At 47.2% G+C, this 18,937-nt stretch overlaps 1 protein-coding gene across 1 annotated transcript in view; it reads left to right on the top strand.

The window, feature by feature from the left end:
• The window catches only part of ADAMTS16 (ADAM metallopeptidase with thrombospondin type 1 motif 16), a 198,143-nt gene that overhangs the window by 50,218 nt on the left and 128,988 nt on the right, over positions 1-18,937 (top strand). The window contains exons 7-8 of the mRNA XM_075541734.1: positions 4,717-4,876; positions 6,278-6,383. Coding sequence (XP_075397849.1) covers positions 4,717-4,876; positions 6,278-6,383 — 266 coding nt within the window. The remainder of the gene's footprint in view (positions 1-4,716; positions 4,877-6,277; positions 6,384-18,937) is intronic.

Below are 18,937 nucleotides of genomic sequence, written 5' to 3'. Positions count from 1 at the left end.
TGCCGATGCAGGCAGCAGTCAAGAAATTAAACTGTGCCTCGCATATGGTACATCTGCTGAAAAAACAAAATACTACACTCATTTCCATTGAGCTGCCTCTGATGCATCGTAACCCTACAGGACAGAAGAGAACTGTGCCTACCAGTCTCTAAGGCTGTACATCTGCCAGGGAGTAGAAAACCCTTATCATCTCTATCCTGAGGAGTGGTTGGTAGGTTAGCAGCCTAACATGCCACCAGGGCACCGGATCTTCTGCTACGGATCTCTTTTAAATATTAAAAATCAAGGATATCCCTTTGAGGACTAAGATGAACCTCATTCAAGAGTGGTATTTTCAATTACTTCATATGCCCGAGCAGCCGGGAAACTGAATGAGAAAGACTGAAAAAGATTCAATGCTATGCATCTCAGCAGAACTGAAGACGCTTTTACATAAGACAGGCTGTCAGAAGAATGAGCGGTTTTGAGTGGGAAGAGCCCTTCACAGTTCTTGGGGCAATTCTGACTCATGGAGACACTACTAAGTTGCAGAGGATTTGTGTATCTTTTGGGAGAGCAGACAGCATCGTCTTTCTCCCCCAGGGCTGTTGGTGACTCAGAACTGCTGACTTAGTGGTTAGCAGTTAAACATCTTGGGAGAAACATATCCCCAATTCTCCTCAGAAGCAAGGATGGTGAGACCTCACCTAGTATATTTTGGACATGTTATCAGGAGGCACAAGTTCCTGTGGACGATTGTCATGGCTGGCAAAGTACAGGGTCAGCAAAATGGAAGAAGACCCTCAATGAGAGAGCTGGACACAGTGGACTGCAACATGGGAGCAAACACAGCAATGATTGTGAGGATGGTACAGGACCAGACAGTGATTTGTTTTGTTTTATTGTAAAGAGTTGATATTAGTTGGAACCAATTAGACAGCACCAAAAAACAACACATCAATTTCATGGGTGTATTCCTAGTTTCTTTAAAGGCTTTTGTTGTTGTTGATGATGTTTTGTGTTTTTCCATGTGGGAATAGTGATGAATATTGTCTTTCTTTCTTGGCTTACAAGAAAGACAATAAACTAGACTCGCTTCTTTAAATAGGGTGGGGCACATACAAAGAATGGCGTGTTCAAAAAGTGTCTTAGCCTCCTGAGCCTTTAGATGGAATCTGGCTCTTTCTGTCTGTTGCTATAAGACTAAGCTCTAGAAGGCTATAACACTAGAAGCCAAATTGTAGGTATTCTTAACATTGCTTCTACTCTATCCCTTCCCATGACCTAATCACATTAATCCTCACCACCCCCATTCCTCGTAGAAATTCAGGAATGCTGGGCTCATTTTGGTGCAGATAAATGCAACTATACAGAATCACAGTACGAATTCGTCAAAGGATCCCCATTTGCCTACATTCTAGAACCTTTTTTATGGAAACATCTATGGTTCAGTGCAAGAACTGTCACCTTTCATGGTTGTGTTAGTCCGGGTAGACTAAAGAAACAAATTCATAGAGAATCGTATGTGTATAGGAAAGAGCTTTATATACAAGAGAAATTAAATATTGAGAAAACATCCCAGCCCAGTCCAAATCAGGTCCATAAATCCGATATTAGCCCATCTGCCCAATACCAATCTATAAAATCCTCTTCAGACTCATGAAACACATGAAATGATGCCAAATGCAGGAAGATCGCAGGCCAGTAGGCTGGAAGTCTTGTGCATCCACTGGCGTTATAAGCATCTCAGTGTTAGCAGGGGTCTCCCATGGTTCTTCAGCTCCCAGAGCATGGGCTCTATCGGTGTAGCGCCCTGTAGTCATGTGTCTTGTCAGAAGAGCATCTCTCAGGCAGCGAGCAGAAAGAGTGTCTCCCACCTCCAAGGAGGAAATACCAGCATTCCCAGAATACTCAGGGAAGGCAATCCCCACACAGAAGGCTCATTGGCTGTGACCCGACTGACAGACCAGACTCCACCCCTTCACTCTTAACCCTCTCAAGTCCCAAGTTGTCCCAGATTATGTAACTACCACAATGGTCAAGATGTGGGTTTGAGTTCGGGCCCAGGCACCCCTTGCGTAGCCATCACCTGACTTTCTCTGGAAGCTCGTTAATTTGGGTGCTGAACCTTTCATCAGAGTGTACAGACTAACATGGGCAAGGAAACCCATTCTGCTGACCTCCTTCCAAAATTAGCCAGTAGAACGCTTAGATCATTTTTTCTATGGGAACCTGACTCGAGAGGATCTATCTACATCAGCAGCTCCTCGGAGACAAGGTCTGTCAGCACAGGGGCTCCCTTCAATTCTATTGGAAGGTGACCCCTGACTTGATACAAGAGAGTGTGTCTCAGCCCCAGTGTTCCTAATTCATATCCACTCTTAGCTGGGTCTCCTCTAAGTCATCATTTTCTTATTTGTAAAATCAAAATTTTGGAGCTGACATCAGAAATCCCTTCTACAGACTGTAAATTCTGAAAGATTATGCCTTTTCCCTGGGCAAGATGGGAGCCCTCTTGGAGGGTGCTATGTCTACCCTCAGCACTCAGGGAAGATCCAACCTCACGGTCTTTTGTGTGTGGTTGGGGGAGGTGTTGGTGTTGAATGGCCATCTCAGGTGGCAGGTTAATTATTCCTTGTGTTAAGGCATTTTCACCTTGGAACCCGTCCAAGCTGCCAAGAGTGAGTAGGGTTATCGTTTGATCACCCACCTGTGTTCACTGTAATGAATGCAGTTTTCCTGGAAACCACTAGCCGAAGAATGTCAGACATGCCCCAGTGTTTATGCTCAGCATTTCATGAGGTATATGGGGCTCCCTGGAAAAGCAAAGCAAACATTTACGGAGGAAACCTATTCAGACAGGGGGACATAATGTTTAACACAACACTCTAGTCTCACAAGTTTTCAATAAATCGATGCCCTAAAATCAAGATGTTCGCTTGTTTTGTTTTGACTTTTTCCCCTCAGACCACCCTCACGACAATATCGCATACTTACGAATCAAGCTCATTGCACCTACCCTGCTACAGAAAGTGTTCTTATCACCTTAGAGGCTTTACTTCAAGTCTGCTTCATTCTGAAACTCACAGTTTTCCAGTGAAAATGATAAAACCTAAATAAACAAACAAAAACCCCAACACACTGCCAAAGAGTCCTTTCCAATTACCAAGTCGATGCCAACCCGATAGGACAGAGAAGAACTGCCCCTCGAGGTTTCAGAAACTTTAGGGGTTAATGGGAGAAGAAAGCCTCATCTTTTTCCCCTAGAGTGCCTGGTGGGTTTGAACTGCTGACTTTGTGGTTAGTACTTCATTGTGTAGCCCACTGTGGCCCCAGCATTCCTACAGTCCTCTCATAGAGCTTGTCAAACCTAAATAAGGTTGGATGGCTTCTATAAAGCTTCTTTCTAGATTTAGTCTCTTTTTATGCACAAACCTTCCCAATTAGCCTGCCTCATTACATAAGTTTGTTGCCTTCTAGGAAACTACTTCATTCTACTCATGATAATATATATGAAGACAATTGTTGTTGTTGTTTTTGTCAGGTGCCATTGAATCAATGACAACTTGTGGCTTATGCACAACAATTCTTTGTACAAGAACCCTATGCACCAAAGAAAGAAGCACTACCCAGTCTTACACCATGCTCACAATTGTTCCTCTGCCTGAGCCCATTGCTGCAGCCACTGTGTCAGCCCATGTTCTTGAAGGCCCTCCTCTCTCCTGCTGCCCCTCCACTTTACCAAGCCTGATGTCCTTCTCCAGGCACTGGTCTCTCCTGATAACATGTCCAAGTATGCACTGGAAACTCCCATAGGCCAACTTGGTTCTGAAATGAGCACCTTACTCTTTAGGTGTGGTTTCTGTTACCACACAACTCTGGGGGTATAATGGGGTACACCTTGTCCATCAGGTGCTTCACTGGAGGAAGACAATGTTCCTTTCTCCTGTAAAAATGTACAGTTAGAGAAGCCCACAGGGGATCTTCTACGCTATTGTCTGGAGTCTCTCTGGATCAGAATGGACTCTGCGTGAGTGAATATGCTGCACCCGACCTGATTGATTGTGTTGTCTTATGTAATGTTGTATTTTCATAGACTTTGAAGGCCGAAAAAGAAAGAGCATTTATAGAAGTCATCTTTCCTGAGGTCACAGAAACTATTTGGCAAGATTTGCTCTGATTTCACTGCCTCCTTTTATCTTATTTATCCAAATGGGCCTGATGAACCAGAGACATGTCAAATACATATATTTTAAATACTTTTATTGGGGGCTCTTACATCTCTTATCACAATCCATACATTCCTCTAATGTGTGAAACACATTTGCACATATGCCACCATCATTTTCAACGCATTCTCTTCCCACTTGAGCCCTTGTTATCAGCTCCACATTTCTTCCCCTTCCCTCCCCCATCCATCCTCCCTCATGAACCCTTGATAAGTTATAGATTTTTTTTTCCATATCTTACATCGACCTCCATTGCCTCTCCCCAGCTTTGCATTATTCGTCCCTCTGGAACGAATTTTTTTTTGTAGAGAACTAGAGGCATGAATGTAACCATCTCTACTGTATCTATACAGGTTTGATGATATCCCCAGTTCGGGGTTTGTCATCCACCCTGATTGGTGTATTTCATATCCTAGCTGACGACAGTTTCTGTGATAACAATACTAATGGCAATTGTATGATACAATGTTTTCTTCCTTTATCATGGGGCTTTTGGTCTCTTGCTTAGCCAGGGCTCCTGCTAAGTCACCATGCTGACCACACCTTAAGCAGCTTCTGCCAGTGGCAGTCTGGACTGATGGGGAAAGATGGGACTCGCCATGACCATGCCATCTTGCTCACTGGTCTGGACATATGCTCCTGGAAGAATGAGCCCTGCGACACTTTAGGTGAGTGCCTTCAGTAGAGATTGAAGAGCATGGATGGGTTGCTCAGTTCTTCGGGCGTAGGATATCGAGACGATCCACACGGCTTTTACAGCCATACAGGGCGGTCCCTGGTGAGCATAATGGCAAAGAATGGGCTTGTTCCGTGTGCCAACATCTGCTGAAGATGAAAGTGTTTATGGGTCATCACTTGGGATTAGTTAATAAGGAGAAGTCCCTCACGGGATGAGAACCCTTATAGATTAGGTCTTCTTTTAAACTAACAACTGGTTTCTTCCATTTGTGTGAATGGGGAGATTCGGTTGAAGGATATGTCATTATGGGGCAGAAAGGGTATATTTTTAAATATTAGTAGCAATATTATTACAATACTACACTTCCCCTCTTTTCATTTCTCCATTAAGATTCTAAATTCTAGCATCAGTTGTGGGTGTGTCCGGGGCTCAGTATATCTTGGTGGCAGCACTTGGTTATTTTTCCCAGAACCCACTGTCATCGAGTCAATTCCCACTCCGAGTGGTACTTTAAGGCAGAGTAGAACCACTCTATAGAGTTTCCTAGACTATACATCTTTAGGAGAGCAGACAACCTCATCTTTTTCATGAGGAGCTGCTGGCAGATTGGAACCACTAACTTTCCAGGTAGAAGCCCAACAATTAACCCATTGTGCCACCAGATGTCATAGTGACGGTGGGTATAGCTCAAAGGTAGAGCGTTTGACTGGACACCCCGGGCATTATCTCTAATACTCCATGAATTCAGGGATGCCCCATCTCCTCTCAAAGAGGACCCGGTTTAATAGGATCTTTCTACTCTCACATGGAGTTACAGTCTCAGACACCCATCGGGGCCTGCCCTTTCAACCTGTCCTCTAGGGTCACTATGAGCTGGCATCAACTCAATGTCAGTGAGTTTTGAGAGTTTGAGAGTCCATTAACCTGAACTTCACTCAGCCTTTTGAAAGGGTGGATAGTGAAACGTGTTAAAAATGGAAGGCTCCATTTTGAAATCTACTCAGAGCCACCTGGGAAGAAAGACCTGCTGATCTGCTTTCAAATGATCCCAGTCACTGGGAATGCTACGGACACTTCTAGTCTGTATGTGTGGGTTGGAATTGATTCGAGGGCAACCTCTGTTTGGCCTTGAGAACTCAGATACCTGCCTCCATCTTCAGTTAACCCACTCTTCTCTCTGCCCACTGACAGCCTGGGTCATGTGACAGAGAACCCTGTGGGCTCTGGGAATCGACTTTTTTCTTCAAAATTAGTTGGTGTGCTTCACGGGGCCGTCCAAGGGCTTCCTGCCTCGTAAATCCCCCTGTGAGATGGGAACCCACCTTCTCTACGAGATCTAAAGCAAGCATGCATCTCTTTCATTGTATTCTTCTGATCCTCTACCCTGCAGGATTTGCACCCATAAGTGGGATGTGCAGCAAATACCGCAGCTGTACCATTAATGAAGACACGGGGCTTGGATTGGCCTTCACCATCGCCCACGAGTCTGGACACAAGTAAGCTCCTCTCCACTCTAGCGTGAAGCCTTTTCCTCATGGAAGGTTCACCTATGTGAAGCTCTCCAGTCAAGAAGTCAGGCCTGGGGAGGGAATTGGCATGCCTTCAAAGATGATGTCACGAACAGCCAACAACACTATCTCTTAGGTCCTGTACACTGCTTATGCGGGAGCACCTTGGCCTGGGTGTGCTGGGTGTGCGTCCCACTGGCACAACATACGTTCTTCTCCTGTGGTCCTGCGTTCACACGTGCAAACAGTTGAGCACATTTCCCAGCAGCTCCTCTCTCCTAGGCCAGGAACTTTGTCCTGTGCATTGATCTGATTCGCTCTTGGCACCTATCGGGGTCTCCATTGGCTGACAAGGTTGGTCAATAACCAGCCCTCCCATATGTTAAATGTTGTTGCTCGATTTTTCCTAGGCACTTCGATTTAAAAATAATTTGTAGAGATGCTGCTTATTGTTTCGTGTTCTAAGTAGAGTTTGGGGAATTGGGTCCTCAGAGAGAGCAGTTCTAGTAGAGCTGGTTACAGGTCCCACCAGAGGCTCCTAGGTGTGGGTTTGAGATGAAAGCCACATCTCAATGTAAGTGAACCTGGCACTCAGAACAGATTGGCCAGACTACCACACAGGGAGCCGTAGTGGCAGACCAGTACAGTGCTCCTCCGACAACTGAAGGGTTAGTGGCTTGAACCAGTCCCGGGAAGGACATCATGCTTGGTAACAGGGAGGGGCAGCAAAAGAGAGTGAGGCCCTGGGCTAGATGGAAGGACGCAGTGCTGCCTCAAGGGGTTCAAGCATAGGATCGATCGTGAGGATGGCGAAGGAGCAAGCAGTGTTTCATTGTGTCGGGCACATGGCTGCCAGGAGTCGGAACCGACTGGACGGCTCTGAACAGCAACTATCAGTTTTGCTGGAGAAAAGCCCCAGTGCCCTGTTCATCCTCGAAACCCCACAGGGCTTCTCTTCCATGGAGGAGGGCCGCCGGAGTCAGCCTTGACTCAGTGGCATAAGACAAAAGCAACAGCGCATGCAGGTAGCCCCTGGCAATGATGGCGCGCCTCGGCCCCATCTTTGCCCGGGAAAGGCTTGCGTTCACTTCTGTAGGGTGGCAAAGGATTTTCATTATTTATAAAACCATTCGTCTTTGGTAAGGCCCCTCTGCCTGACACTTCTGTCAGGAGTCTGACTTGGAAGCAACTTCCGCTGAGACACATCAGAGAGGCCCTGACGGCCAGGGATGTGGGGTGTCTTTCCCCAGCTGCCTGATTCCCAGAGGCCTGCAGCAGCACCCATATGTTTCCCCGGCCCTGCTGCAATCACCCTGAAATGTCTTCCGGAAAAAGTGCAGCCAGGAAAGTATTTTTCCCAGTCTCTTTTAGACTAAAGGGAAACAAAGGCAATGCTTTTTGCAGGTACAGCTGACCTCTCCTTGTAACCCTGTTAGAAAGTGGACCGAGGTCAGAAACTCACTGGTAGGTCACCCGGACTCATTCAGAACATCAGTATATGAAACAGGTTTGGACATGTATGCCAAATGTATGTGTGCCCATGTGTATGCCCAGGTAGGGTATATGTATGCCTGTGCATGTACATGTGTGCACATAATGTGTTTGTGTGCGAGTGTGCACACATGATACATGTGCATGTGTGAGCACATGCCCAGATGTGTTCTGTTCTTGTGCACACACACATCCTGGGGGATTTTGCATGGAATCCCTCGGAGGCCCTGCAAGCTTGTGCGAGATCTAATGACCAGTAAATGAAAGAAAGCGGCATGTCCCGTCACCGGTCCCTTCATCAGTGCAAGTCATGATTGACTGGCTGTGTCAGTGCCTACAAAATTGCGTCTACACTTCATGAAGCTGTTGGTTAAATCATCGCTGTATTTTTAATAGTCCGCTAGAGCTAAAACTTCAAATACTCTCATTATCTTAACTGCACGGGGCTTTTGCTGTCCTCTGAACCATGTCTGAATTTAATTAAGCAATCAAGGTCAGAAATGTTTAAATCACAGCGGACTGGGAAAGTCAAGGTCAGATAAGCAGTTGAGATACGGGCATTGGCAGCACTGCCCGTTGCAGGTGGTGAATGTAACTAAATTAAACTCGATACCCTCCGACCTGGACTGACAGTCTTCAGGGTCAACAGGCACCAGTGCATGCTCTTATTTTTTTTCTCAGAAGTCAATTATTAATATGCTCTTTCATCACTGTGCCTTGGTCCAGGTGGATAAAGAATTTCTTCCAACGAAGGTGGTGTGGCAGGTGGGAATGGATGGAAGTAAAGATGGGGGTGAGGAGCCCTGGTGGAGCAGCTGTTAAGTGCTCACCAGCCAAAGGGAAGGCTGGAAGCGTAGCCTTCCCAATGTTCTGCTTCCCCAAAGTTTACAGCATTGAAAACTCAGTGGACAGCTGTCGGTCACAAGGGGTGTCTGTGAGCCAGAGTCAACTTGATGACGTACAAAAACACAGCAAGCCACCCTCCCAAAGGCATTCTGAATGTGCATGGACAAGAGACCCACTCGGAAGAAAATGAAATCTCTCATGAGTGCTGATGTATAGAAGGCTCTGCGCAAGAGGCTGAGGGAGGAGCAGCTCCGGAGAGCAGCATCCCACGGAGCCAGAATCCAAAGCCATGGCCCTGGCCTCAGCTCTGACGCCTGACGATCCTGAAGGCCTCCTCTCCTCGGGGTTTCTAACTCTGCCAGCCTCCACTGGAACAGAGAGCTACATCTTAATCCTACGAAGGGGCTGTTGATTTGAACTGCTGACCTTGTGATTAGCACCCCAATGGGTAATCCATTACGCCACCTAGACCCCTTTCCTGTGACATGAAGAACTCCTTTAATGGGCCACCGCTCAGTGCGATCATAGAGTGCTCTGATCTTCACTGGAAACAAAAGAAAGATCGTGTGGCTCATTTTATTTTGACTGTCGCGTGGTTGTGGTGACCTGGAACGGACCCTCACCCCAGCCGCGTGTCTCCGAGGCGTGCCCACAGTGGGAAACAGCCACGGTGCAGGTTGACGGCTGAGCCGTGTGTTTCAGACACTGTCGACTCTGGTCCTGAGTTAGAAAACTCCATTTTCTTTTTTTGGTTGTTTTTGTTTTTTTCTAAGAGACAGATTCAGCTCAGTTCGACCATGACAATGGTGCTGAGGATGATTCCCAATCCTTCCTCCCACCTGCCCTCTCCTGCACGCATGAACTCCTGTTTGGTGGGCGGGACACTGCGTGATCCTGTTGTCAGGCTCCCTCCAGTCATTTCTGACGCCATAGCAACCACATGGCTAATGAACAGAACCCCCGCCTGGCCCGGGCTGTGCTCCCACCTTTTGTTATGTTTGTGCTGTGCGTATGGCTGCAGCCACCACGTCAATCCATCTCTTTGAGGGTCTCCCTCTCTTTAATTGTCCTTCTCCTTTACCATGCACGATGGCCTTTTCCAGGGACTGGTCTCTCCTGATAAAATACCAAAGACACTGGGTAGAATCCCACAGAAACGAGTGACCCAAGCAGTGGTGGGATTCAGATAATGTCACCCCCGGTTCGCTACCCTAATGACTATTTATAGTATAACATAAGTATATACTGAAAGGTAGTTTGTTAGGTCATGCAGTTAATACTTAACTAAGAGCAATAAAAGAGGTACACAAAACTAGACTATCAGAGTTTTAAAATATTAATGAAAACTATTAAATAAAACCTGACCAAAAATTTATGATTTCTTCAAGCTAGTCCCACATTGCTTCTTAATTGGCGTCTTCACTTGCAATGCTGTTCCCTTATTTCAAGCACAGTTCTGCCTAGCTTTCGATACCTATGGGCAGAATGAACATTACCGCAGGTGCTGAGAATACAGTTACGCAGATGAATGTTAAACAAAAAAAAAGAGTAAGGATTGTAAATTTGTGATTTCCACATTGGGTGCCTGCCCAGCCCCCACCTTAGAGAGAACCTTGATTACTAGTGTCATTTTAACACCCAGTTTGCCAAACTCAAAATATTAGGTGTCGGTTCTGGCGAACTGGTGCAAAGCCGCTGAATCCCACCACTGGAGCCCTGTCCTCAGACCGATGGCTGTGGGGAATGTCTGGCCAGTCACTATTAGCTCCCAGCAGCCCCGTGTGCGGTGGAAGGAAATGCTCTGCACCATCGCTCCGGAGGCTGGTACGCTCGGGTCTCCTGTTGTGGCTACCTTGTGTTCTAAGTGCCTTCCTACCGAGGGGACTCACCTTCCAGCACCATATGGGGCCATATTCTGTTGGGATCCACAGGATTTCCATGGGCTAAGTTTGGCAGTCAATCACAAAGTGTGGATCTTCCCAGTCTGTCTGAGTCTAGACCTCCCTGAAGCCCTATCCACCTTCCGAGTCTCTCGTGGTGTGGGAAATATCAATGGCACAGCTCCCAGCCTCACACGCATCCACGGGAGGTCACGCTGGAGGATGCGGGGTGGCCAAAGGCTTTAAAAAACAAAACAAAAAACTCACTGCCTTCAAGTCAATTCTGACTCACAGCAACCAACTGCTGACTCTGTGCTCACCAGCCCAACGTGTAACCACTCTGCCTCCAGGGCTCCTATTAAGAAGGTAGACTAGGCCTTCCAGAAAGGACTCCAGCAAAGAGAGCTACAGGTACGGAGAGATGCCATCGTGCAGACCAGAGAAGTGTGTATTAAGAAAAAACACAGCAGAGATTGAAAACATACCCACATTGATAATGGAGTAAACCAGGGAAAAGGGGTGTAATGGTACAGCGAGAATGAGTTGCTGGGCCTGGATGCTTGGGAATCACAGGAAAGAGGGACAACAAGGCCAATCGGCACAGCAGAGTCTGTAATGAGGTAGTCGACCTTCTGCTTTCATGAGTCGTGACTGGGGTGGTCAGGCTTGTGAGCAGCTATCTAAAGTGCAAACACTACTCTCTTCTCATCTGGACCAAAGAAGAGTGAGAGAGTTTAAAGACCCATGAAACCCATTTGGATAATAGACTAAGGGACAAAGGTACTAATGAGCCACAGATAGAGGTTCTCCGATAGAGTGGGAGAGAAATGTGGAAGAAAACTCAAAATCATCAAAGAGACTAGGCTTACTGGTCTGCTAGAGATTGGTGGGATCCCCATAGGTCCCTGAATCAGCAGGTCTGATATTGAACTAACCCTGTAGCTCTATCTTCAGGTGAATAATAAGGGGAATAAACCGTAATATTGAGAAGGTACACATTCTTTAAAACAGGGGTGGGGGACATCTGGCCCTTAGACTGTTGGCCAAACCAAACTCACTGCCATTGAGTCAATAGGGTCTCTATAGGACAGGCTAGAACTGCCCCTGTGGGTTTCGGAGACTGCGACTTTTTACAGGAGGACGAAGCTTCATCTTTCATCCACAGAGCAGCTGGTGGTTTTGAGGACTAACCTTGTAGTTAAGAGCCCAACTGGTACCCTCTGCACCACCTGGGCTCCTGAGGGGAATATGAAGCCTGCAACATCATCCATTCCAGCTGCCATCACATGCCTCTCCAAAGAGAAGCCGTTCCCCCCATCGCGTTGTTGTTCGGTTCTGTCCAGTCAGTTCTGACACCCAGCGGCCCCACGTGCCAGAGAACAAATCGCTGTCTGGCCCCGCACCATCACACAAGAGCTGAGTCTGTAAAATGTTTGTCTAAAAAGATCAGACTCATTTTCTTTTCATAATTTCGTATGGTCCTCCAGTGCTGTAATCACCATCCAAATGACCCTTGGCAGAAAAAGAAAACATTCCCCGCCCTTGCCTTAAAAGAATCAACCATTTAGATCAGCGGTTCTCAGCCTGTGGGCTGCGACCCCTTTGGGGGTCAAACGGCTCCTTCACAGGTGTTGCTTGATTCATACCAGCAGCAAAATTACAGTTATGAACTAGTAACTGAAAGAATAATGGGGAGGAGATGAGCCAGTGAGGGTGCAGTGTAGCAACAATGAAACATACAACTTTCCTCTTTCCTCTACCCCACTATCATGATCCCAATTCTACCTTATAAATCTGACTAGACCAGAGGAGAGCATGTACATTGGTACAGATAGGAACTGGAAATACAGGGAATCCAGGACAGATAGACCCCTCAGGACCAATATTGAGAGTAGCAGTACCAGGAAGGTAAGGGGAAGGTGAGGAGAGAAAGGGGGAACCGATAACAATGATTTACATATAACTGCCTCCCAGGGGAATGGATGACAGAAAAGTGGGTGAAGGGAGACATCAGTCAGTGTAAGACATGAAAAAATTATATAATTTGTAAACTACCAAGGATTCATTCGGGGGGAGGGCGGGGGGGGGAATGAGGAGCTGATACCAAGGGCTCAAGTAGAAAGCAAATGTTTTGAGAATGAGGGAAACAAATGTACAAATGTGCTTGACACAATGGATGTATATATGGATTGTGATAAGAGTTGTACGAGCCCCCAGTAAAATGATTTTAAAAAGAAAAATACAAAATTAAGAAAAAATAATGTTATGATTGGGGGTCCCCACAACATGAGGACTGGATGAAAGGGCTGATGCCTTAAGAAGGCTGAGAGCCACTGCTCTAGGTGACAGCAGCAGCATTTCTGAAGGACAGAGTTCTGAGGGCAGGAAGGAGGAGGAGAGAAGGCTGAAGGATGGGGGAGGGGCTAAGGGAATGCCATCCTGCGAGGAGCGCAATCAATGGCATGAGATACAATGTGTATGAATTGTCAGTGGAGCAAACTGGGACTTGGCAGGTAAGGAAACTGCCCAACATCAAAGAGCTGAGGCCCACGCACCTGGACGGCTCTGCCCGACCCTGGTAGCTGACCTCCAGCTTCTGGTTCCTTCCTGAATGCTGGGCCATCTCAGCTTCCTACCTCTCCTGCTGCTCCTCCGGGATCTGGGTTTCTCAGTCGCGCTCCATGTGATAAACGGTGCCACTGCCATCCCTCTGCTATTGGTCTATGTTCCTTAACCAACGTTCCCAAGCAGCCTGAAATCATGAATTGTTGTCGTGGGTAGGTGCTGCCGAATCAGTCCTATCTCATAGCAACCCCACGTACAAAGGAACAAAACGCTGCCTGGACTCACGTCCCGTCACGCCCGCATCCATTGAGCCCCCTGCTGTAGCTCCTGTATCTTACTCCCTCCATTGTGTCGAAGGCCCATTATTCGTGGAGTTCCTGCGTGTCTGGTTTTCCATTCTTCTGGGATGCTACTCCACAGCCTCAAATCCACCCTCCCTGCTATCCAGTGCCTTCCCGACTCAGCAATCCTGCAGGACACAGCAGAGCTGCCCCTGTGGGCTTCCAAGGCTGGCACTTGTTTGCATAGAAACTTTCACAGACATACTTGTTGTCATGTAATTTACCAAATGATACAATCCAACAGTTCAATCCTTTTAAGAAACGCTGTGCAGTCACCTCACCGTCCGTTTTAGAACATTTTCTTCATTCTTGTCCTCATTGTTCTTAGCTCACAGCTCTTCCATTAGTGAGTCACTTCCACGAGGAAGCCTTTATTATTAGCTCCCAGGAATGATTAATCCAGTGACCGTCTCTGTAGATACCCTGGATTTCCTATAAAAACACAATTTTATGACAGTAGAAAGTCTCACCTTTCTCCCAAGAAAGGGCTGGTGGCTTCAAACTGCCTACCTGTGGTGAGCAACCCAACTCCTAACCCACTGCATCACCCGACCTCCTGGGAATACAGGTGTTGTTGTTGTAGTGTATGGTCACTTCGTTTCCAAGGCACAGCGGCTTTGTGTGCAGCACAGCCAAACACTGCCTGCTCTGGCTCAGCTCTCACAATGGTCCCGATGCCTGAGAACATGGAGCCAACCACTGGGTCAGTCCATCTCTATGAAGGTCTTCCTCGTTTTTCCACTGCTTTATCACTTTACCACGCATGGTGTCCGTCTCCAGAGACTGGTGTCTCCTGACAACATGTCCAAAGGACTACCTGGGCATTCTAGGAAGGGCTGTGGAAGACAGTGTGATAGCTGGGAGGTTCTTTACTGGTTCCCCAAAGGTGAATGGAGAACCTGTGAAGGGCCAGTGAGTGCAAAGGCCCTGCGGTTGTAAGATCGTGCAAGCCCAAGCTCTGTTCATCCAGTGGAGAAGGCAGAGGGATGGCAAGCACACGCATCAGCAAAACAAACAAAACCGACCTCAGGGCAGCACATGGTTTGAAGAAGAGGAATTCTTTGCCTCGCTTTTGAAGTGCTCTCTCTCTCTCTCTCTCTCTCTCTCTCTCTCTCTCTCTCTCTCTCTCTCTCTCCTCAACTCTAGGGGCTTCCTCCTTGTGTCTGGCAGCCCTAGGCCTTCCTGGGCTTGTAGACAGTCATTTGCAAAGAGTCTACCCCATGTATGGGGTATCTCCCTGTCTCTGCTACCCTGTTATAATAGAGCACTTAGAGAGGATGAACGAGGCCTGGAGGTACTATGGGTTAAGCATTAAGCCTCGGGGTCAGCTGTTCAAACCCACCAACCCTCAGAAGAACGATGAGACTGCCTATCCCCTTAAAGAGGTCCAGTCTCAGGAATGCAAAGGGTAGCTCTCTTCTGTGCTACAGGGCTGCTATGAGTCAAAATCAGCTTGACAGTGGGTGGGTGAGAAGGTATCTGCTGAGACCCAACCTACTCCAGGGAGACCTCATTATCACAACACAACGTGTATTTTCCAACAGGGTGGTATTCCTAGGGTAGGATTCCCAATCAAATCAAGCCCACTGACATTGAGTGGATTCTGACTCATAGCAACCTTACCTAGGGTTTTCCGAGACAGGAAATCTTTATGAGAAAAGATACCGCATCTTTCTCTCTTGAAGAGGCTGCTGTGTTTGTACTTCCAGCCTTACTGTGCACAGCCCGATGCCTAACCGCAAGCACCCCAGGCTCCTTAAGCTAAGGGATACCCAAACATCAAACTCACTCCCAGCAAGTGGATCTGACTCATAGCGACCCTCGAGGATGGAGTGGAACTGCCTTGTAAATCTTAGTAGATAGAGAGCTTCGTCTTTCTCCCACGGCGTGGTTGGTGGTTTCAAACCTTATAACCTTGCAGTTATCAGCTTAATCCGTAACCCACTATGCCCCCAGGGTTCCTTAAGTAAAGGGTGAAAGCTTCAAACTATTTTACTGGGGGAATTATTTAATCCATAATATGATGTGATAAGCACACTGGAGAAAGTGCTATGAAGCATACAGGCAAAAAGAATCTGGCACGTGTATCTTGACTAGTAATTATACAGTCTAAAACTTTGTTGCCAAATACCAACTTTATCTTTAAAATATGTTCTATTCATTCACCCATGACTTCATTAGTATTGATATAAAATATGATCCCTGTGTGGTACGTCTGTGCCGGCATTCTGGACTACACTGCATTGCAATATGCAGAGAAGCGTCATTCTCTCCAGCGAAAGTGGGTCCCCAGAGAGTGTGTGAGCTGTAGATGGGCAGCTACTCTGGGCTACCTGTGAGAGTCCATCCAAAGGGACCAATCCTTACTTCGAACCCACAATCCCACAGTCCACACGTCAGAGTGGATCCAAAATGCCAGATCCAAACTTCTAACCCACAGTACTAGAGCCTACCTGTTCGAGTACATCCCAGATGTCAGGTCCTAACTGGTAATCCACAATACCAGACCCTACCTGTTCGAGTACATCCCAGTAGTCAGATTCTAACTCCTAATCCCCAGTACCAGAGCCTACCTGTTGGAGAACATCCCTGGAGAAGGACAGCATGCTGGTAAGGTAGAGGGGCCGTGAAAAAGGGAAGGGCCTCCATGAGATGGACTGACACACTGGCTACACCAATGGACTCAAGCGTGGGAACCACGCAGGTGATGGAGAATCTGCCTCCAATGATGCTGCCACGTAGCCAAGTTTGAGAGTTAGTGTAAGAAAGAAGAAATGAAAGACCACTTCTTAATAATACTTTTTTAAAAGTTTGATGAGCTACTTTGACTTACTTTGAGCAACCTAGACCCCAGATCTGTGACATGGTGAGTTTGAGTTACTTAGAAAAGCCAGCCCATGTGGTACCAGTTTTATCCGGGGTCAGTTGTTGGAACATACGATGTCTTCTTCACTCTGGCCAGCGGCCTTCCAGGGAGGAGGCTTGGTGTTTTATTTACATCACTGTCTCCTGGGCGGCCTCAGCTCCGTGATTGCAGCTTAAAATCCTGTCCACAGCCCTGACACATTGCTCCTGCCATCTGGTCACCCTGGCTGTGATTAATGGGTTTTAATAGAACTTCAGGGGATGGGCGGAGGTGAAAATGACAAACTCCACATCACCCCTGGTACCAATCAGAAGTTTTGCAGAAATTGGAAAAATGTTTGCATGCCAGATTCCTTGGATACGCTGTTCAGTTCTTCCTGGCTTTCTCTGCTGTCTGGGTCCTGCCGGGTTCTGGCGTTGGTGTGTCAGGGGCCTGATCTTGGGTCTTCAGCCAACATACCTTCTCTCTCTAATTCTGTCTTCATTGTAATGGACGTTGTCATGGGGTTGCACTAATGTTGGTGGATACAGGTGACTTGCTTGACCTTGTAGCTATAGAGTAGTGAGAACTGGGAAGTGTGCGTTCTTAGGTTTAGTGGCATTACATAACCTGCCCCCGCATATGCAGCGTGGAACTCTGGTGGCGTAGCGATTTCCAGCGAGTTGGGCTGTTCACTGCAAGGTCCATTTCGAAAGTACCACCTGCTCCTCGGGAGGAGCCATGGCTTTCTACTCCCATAATGGGTTAGTCTCCAAAAACCACAGGGGGCAGTTGTACCCTGACTCACTAGGCGTCAGGATGGACTCAATGGCAGTGAGTTGAGTTGAGTTGTGTTGAGTTGAGTCAACGTTAAGCAGTTGGCGACTAACTGAGCGATCAGGGTCTGAATCTCCCAGCTGCTCTGAGGAGGCCATTGCAGCGCTCACTTCTGAAAGCTGACAACTTTGCAGACACCACGCAGTGGCTGTCAACCTTCCTAATGCCATGCCCCTTTCATACAGTTCCTCATGTTGTGGTGAACCTCCCCCCAAAAAAAACATACAATTATTTTTGTTGCTACTCTATCACTGTAATTTTGCTACTGTTATAAATTGGGCAACCCCTAAGAAGTTATTTGACCCCAAAAGGCCTCGCGACCCACAGGTTGAGAACCACTGCATTAGACCAATCCCACTTTGTCCTTTTAGGTCACTGTGGGTCCAAATTGACTCAATGATAGTGGGATTTTTTTTCTTCTGTTTCTATTGGTTTGTTTGGGGTTAGGCTCAAGGATTTGGCATTCTCTGTGCAAATGTCATAGCACTCAGCTACCAATTGAAAGTCCGTTGATTTAAATTCACACTGAGGAACCTCAGCTGAAAGGCTTGACCGCCTGCTTCCCAAAGATCGACCTTGAAGGCACTTGGGGCGAGATTCTTCTCTGACATCTGTTGGATTGTCCTGAGTCCAAGTCAGCTCCATAGCAACTGTTTCAAAGCCAAGCATGCAAGTGGGAATTCGTGCCTTCACCCCCAGCAACAAGCCCAGATCCTCCGGTCCCATTCTCCTGCTCACCACAGGGATGTTGGCTGCAGAACGTCACCCAGTCCAGGAACAGTCTTGTCTTTTTCTGATTCTCCCCTCTCCTGCTCTTCCCCTTTCCTTCGTTTCTCGTGCCCTCAGGGCTGAGCTATTGGTGAAACAATACAGAGAGTGAAAGCAGGCATTCAAGGGCAACAGTGGTTTCTTGCTGTGCCGAGTTCATTCCAACATAGGGAAACCTTTACCAAACCAAGCTCACTACTGCCATTGAGTTAAGTCTGATTCATAGTGACCCTTTAGTACAGGGCAGAACTGTCCCTGTGGGATTCTGAGACTATAATTCTTTACAGGAGTAGAAGGCTGCTGCTGGTTCAAACTCCAAACCTTGCAGTTAGCAAGCCAGCATGTAACCACTATGCCACAGGGACTCCTGTTGCAACCCTGTAGGACTGAGTAAAACTGCCTTCTATGGTTTCTAGCTATCACTTTATGGGAGCAGACTGCCACATCTTTCTCCCACAGATCTGTTGCGGGGTTTGCACTGTGGATCTTAGGTTCACGGTCAAGGGCTTAACCACTGGCACCACAAGGGTTCCTTCTATAATGGCTTTCAGACAATATCCAATCTGCACTTTAAGGAGGTTCCTGGGGCTAACCAGAGCTCCCACGCACCACAGACTCTCCTCCCAGGGCCTGGTGTCATGCTATGTGCTGTGTGCTCCACTGGGATAGTTGAAGAAGACCCAGAACATTTCTCTGAAGAGCAATGCAGTAAGAAGTCAAGGAGAAGACTCACTCCTGGGGGAGGTGGCAACTCAGGGTCCATGTGATTCACATCCACAACAGAGCCTCTGATTTTCCCAAGTGATAGCAAGTGGTTGCTAATGGCCACCATAGAACTTGAACACAGAATTGGCACTGTCTTTATCACTGAACTGCTAACCAAACTGTTTGGAAGTTTGAAGCCAGTAGCCACAAGAAAGGATCATAAAGATTATAGCTTCGGAAACCCTGCGGGACGGCGATGAGTCT

This window comes from Tenrec ecaudatus, chromosome 2, assembly GCF_050624435.1.
Source record: "Tenrec ecaudatus isolate mTenEca1 chromosome 2, mTenEca1.hap1, whole genome shotgun sequence".
NCBI classification, from domain to species: Eukaryota; Metazoa; Chordata; class Mammalia; order Afrosoricida; family Tenrecidae; genus Tenrec; species Tenrec ecaudatus.
Note: the sequence above shows the minus strand (reverse complement) of the source record. Positions and strands in the feature narration are given on the sequence as shown.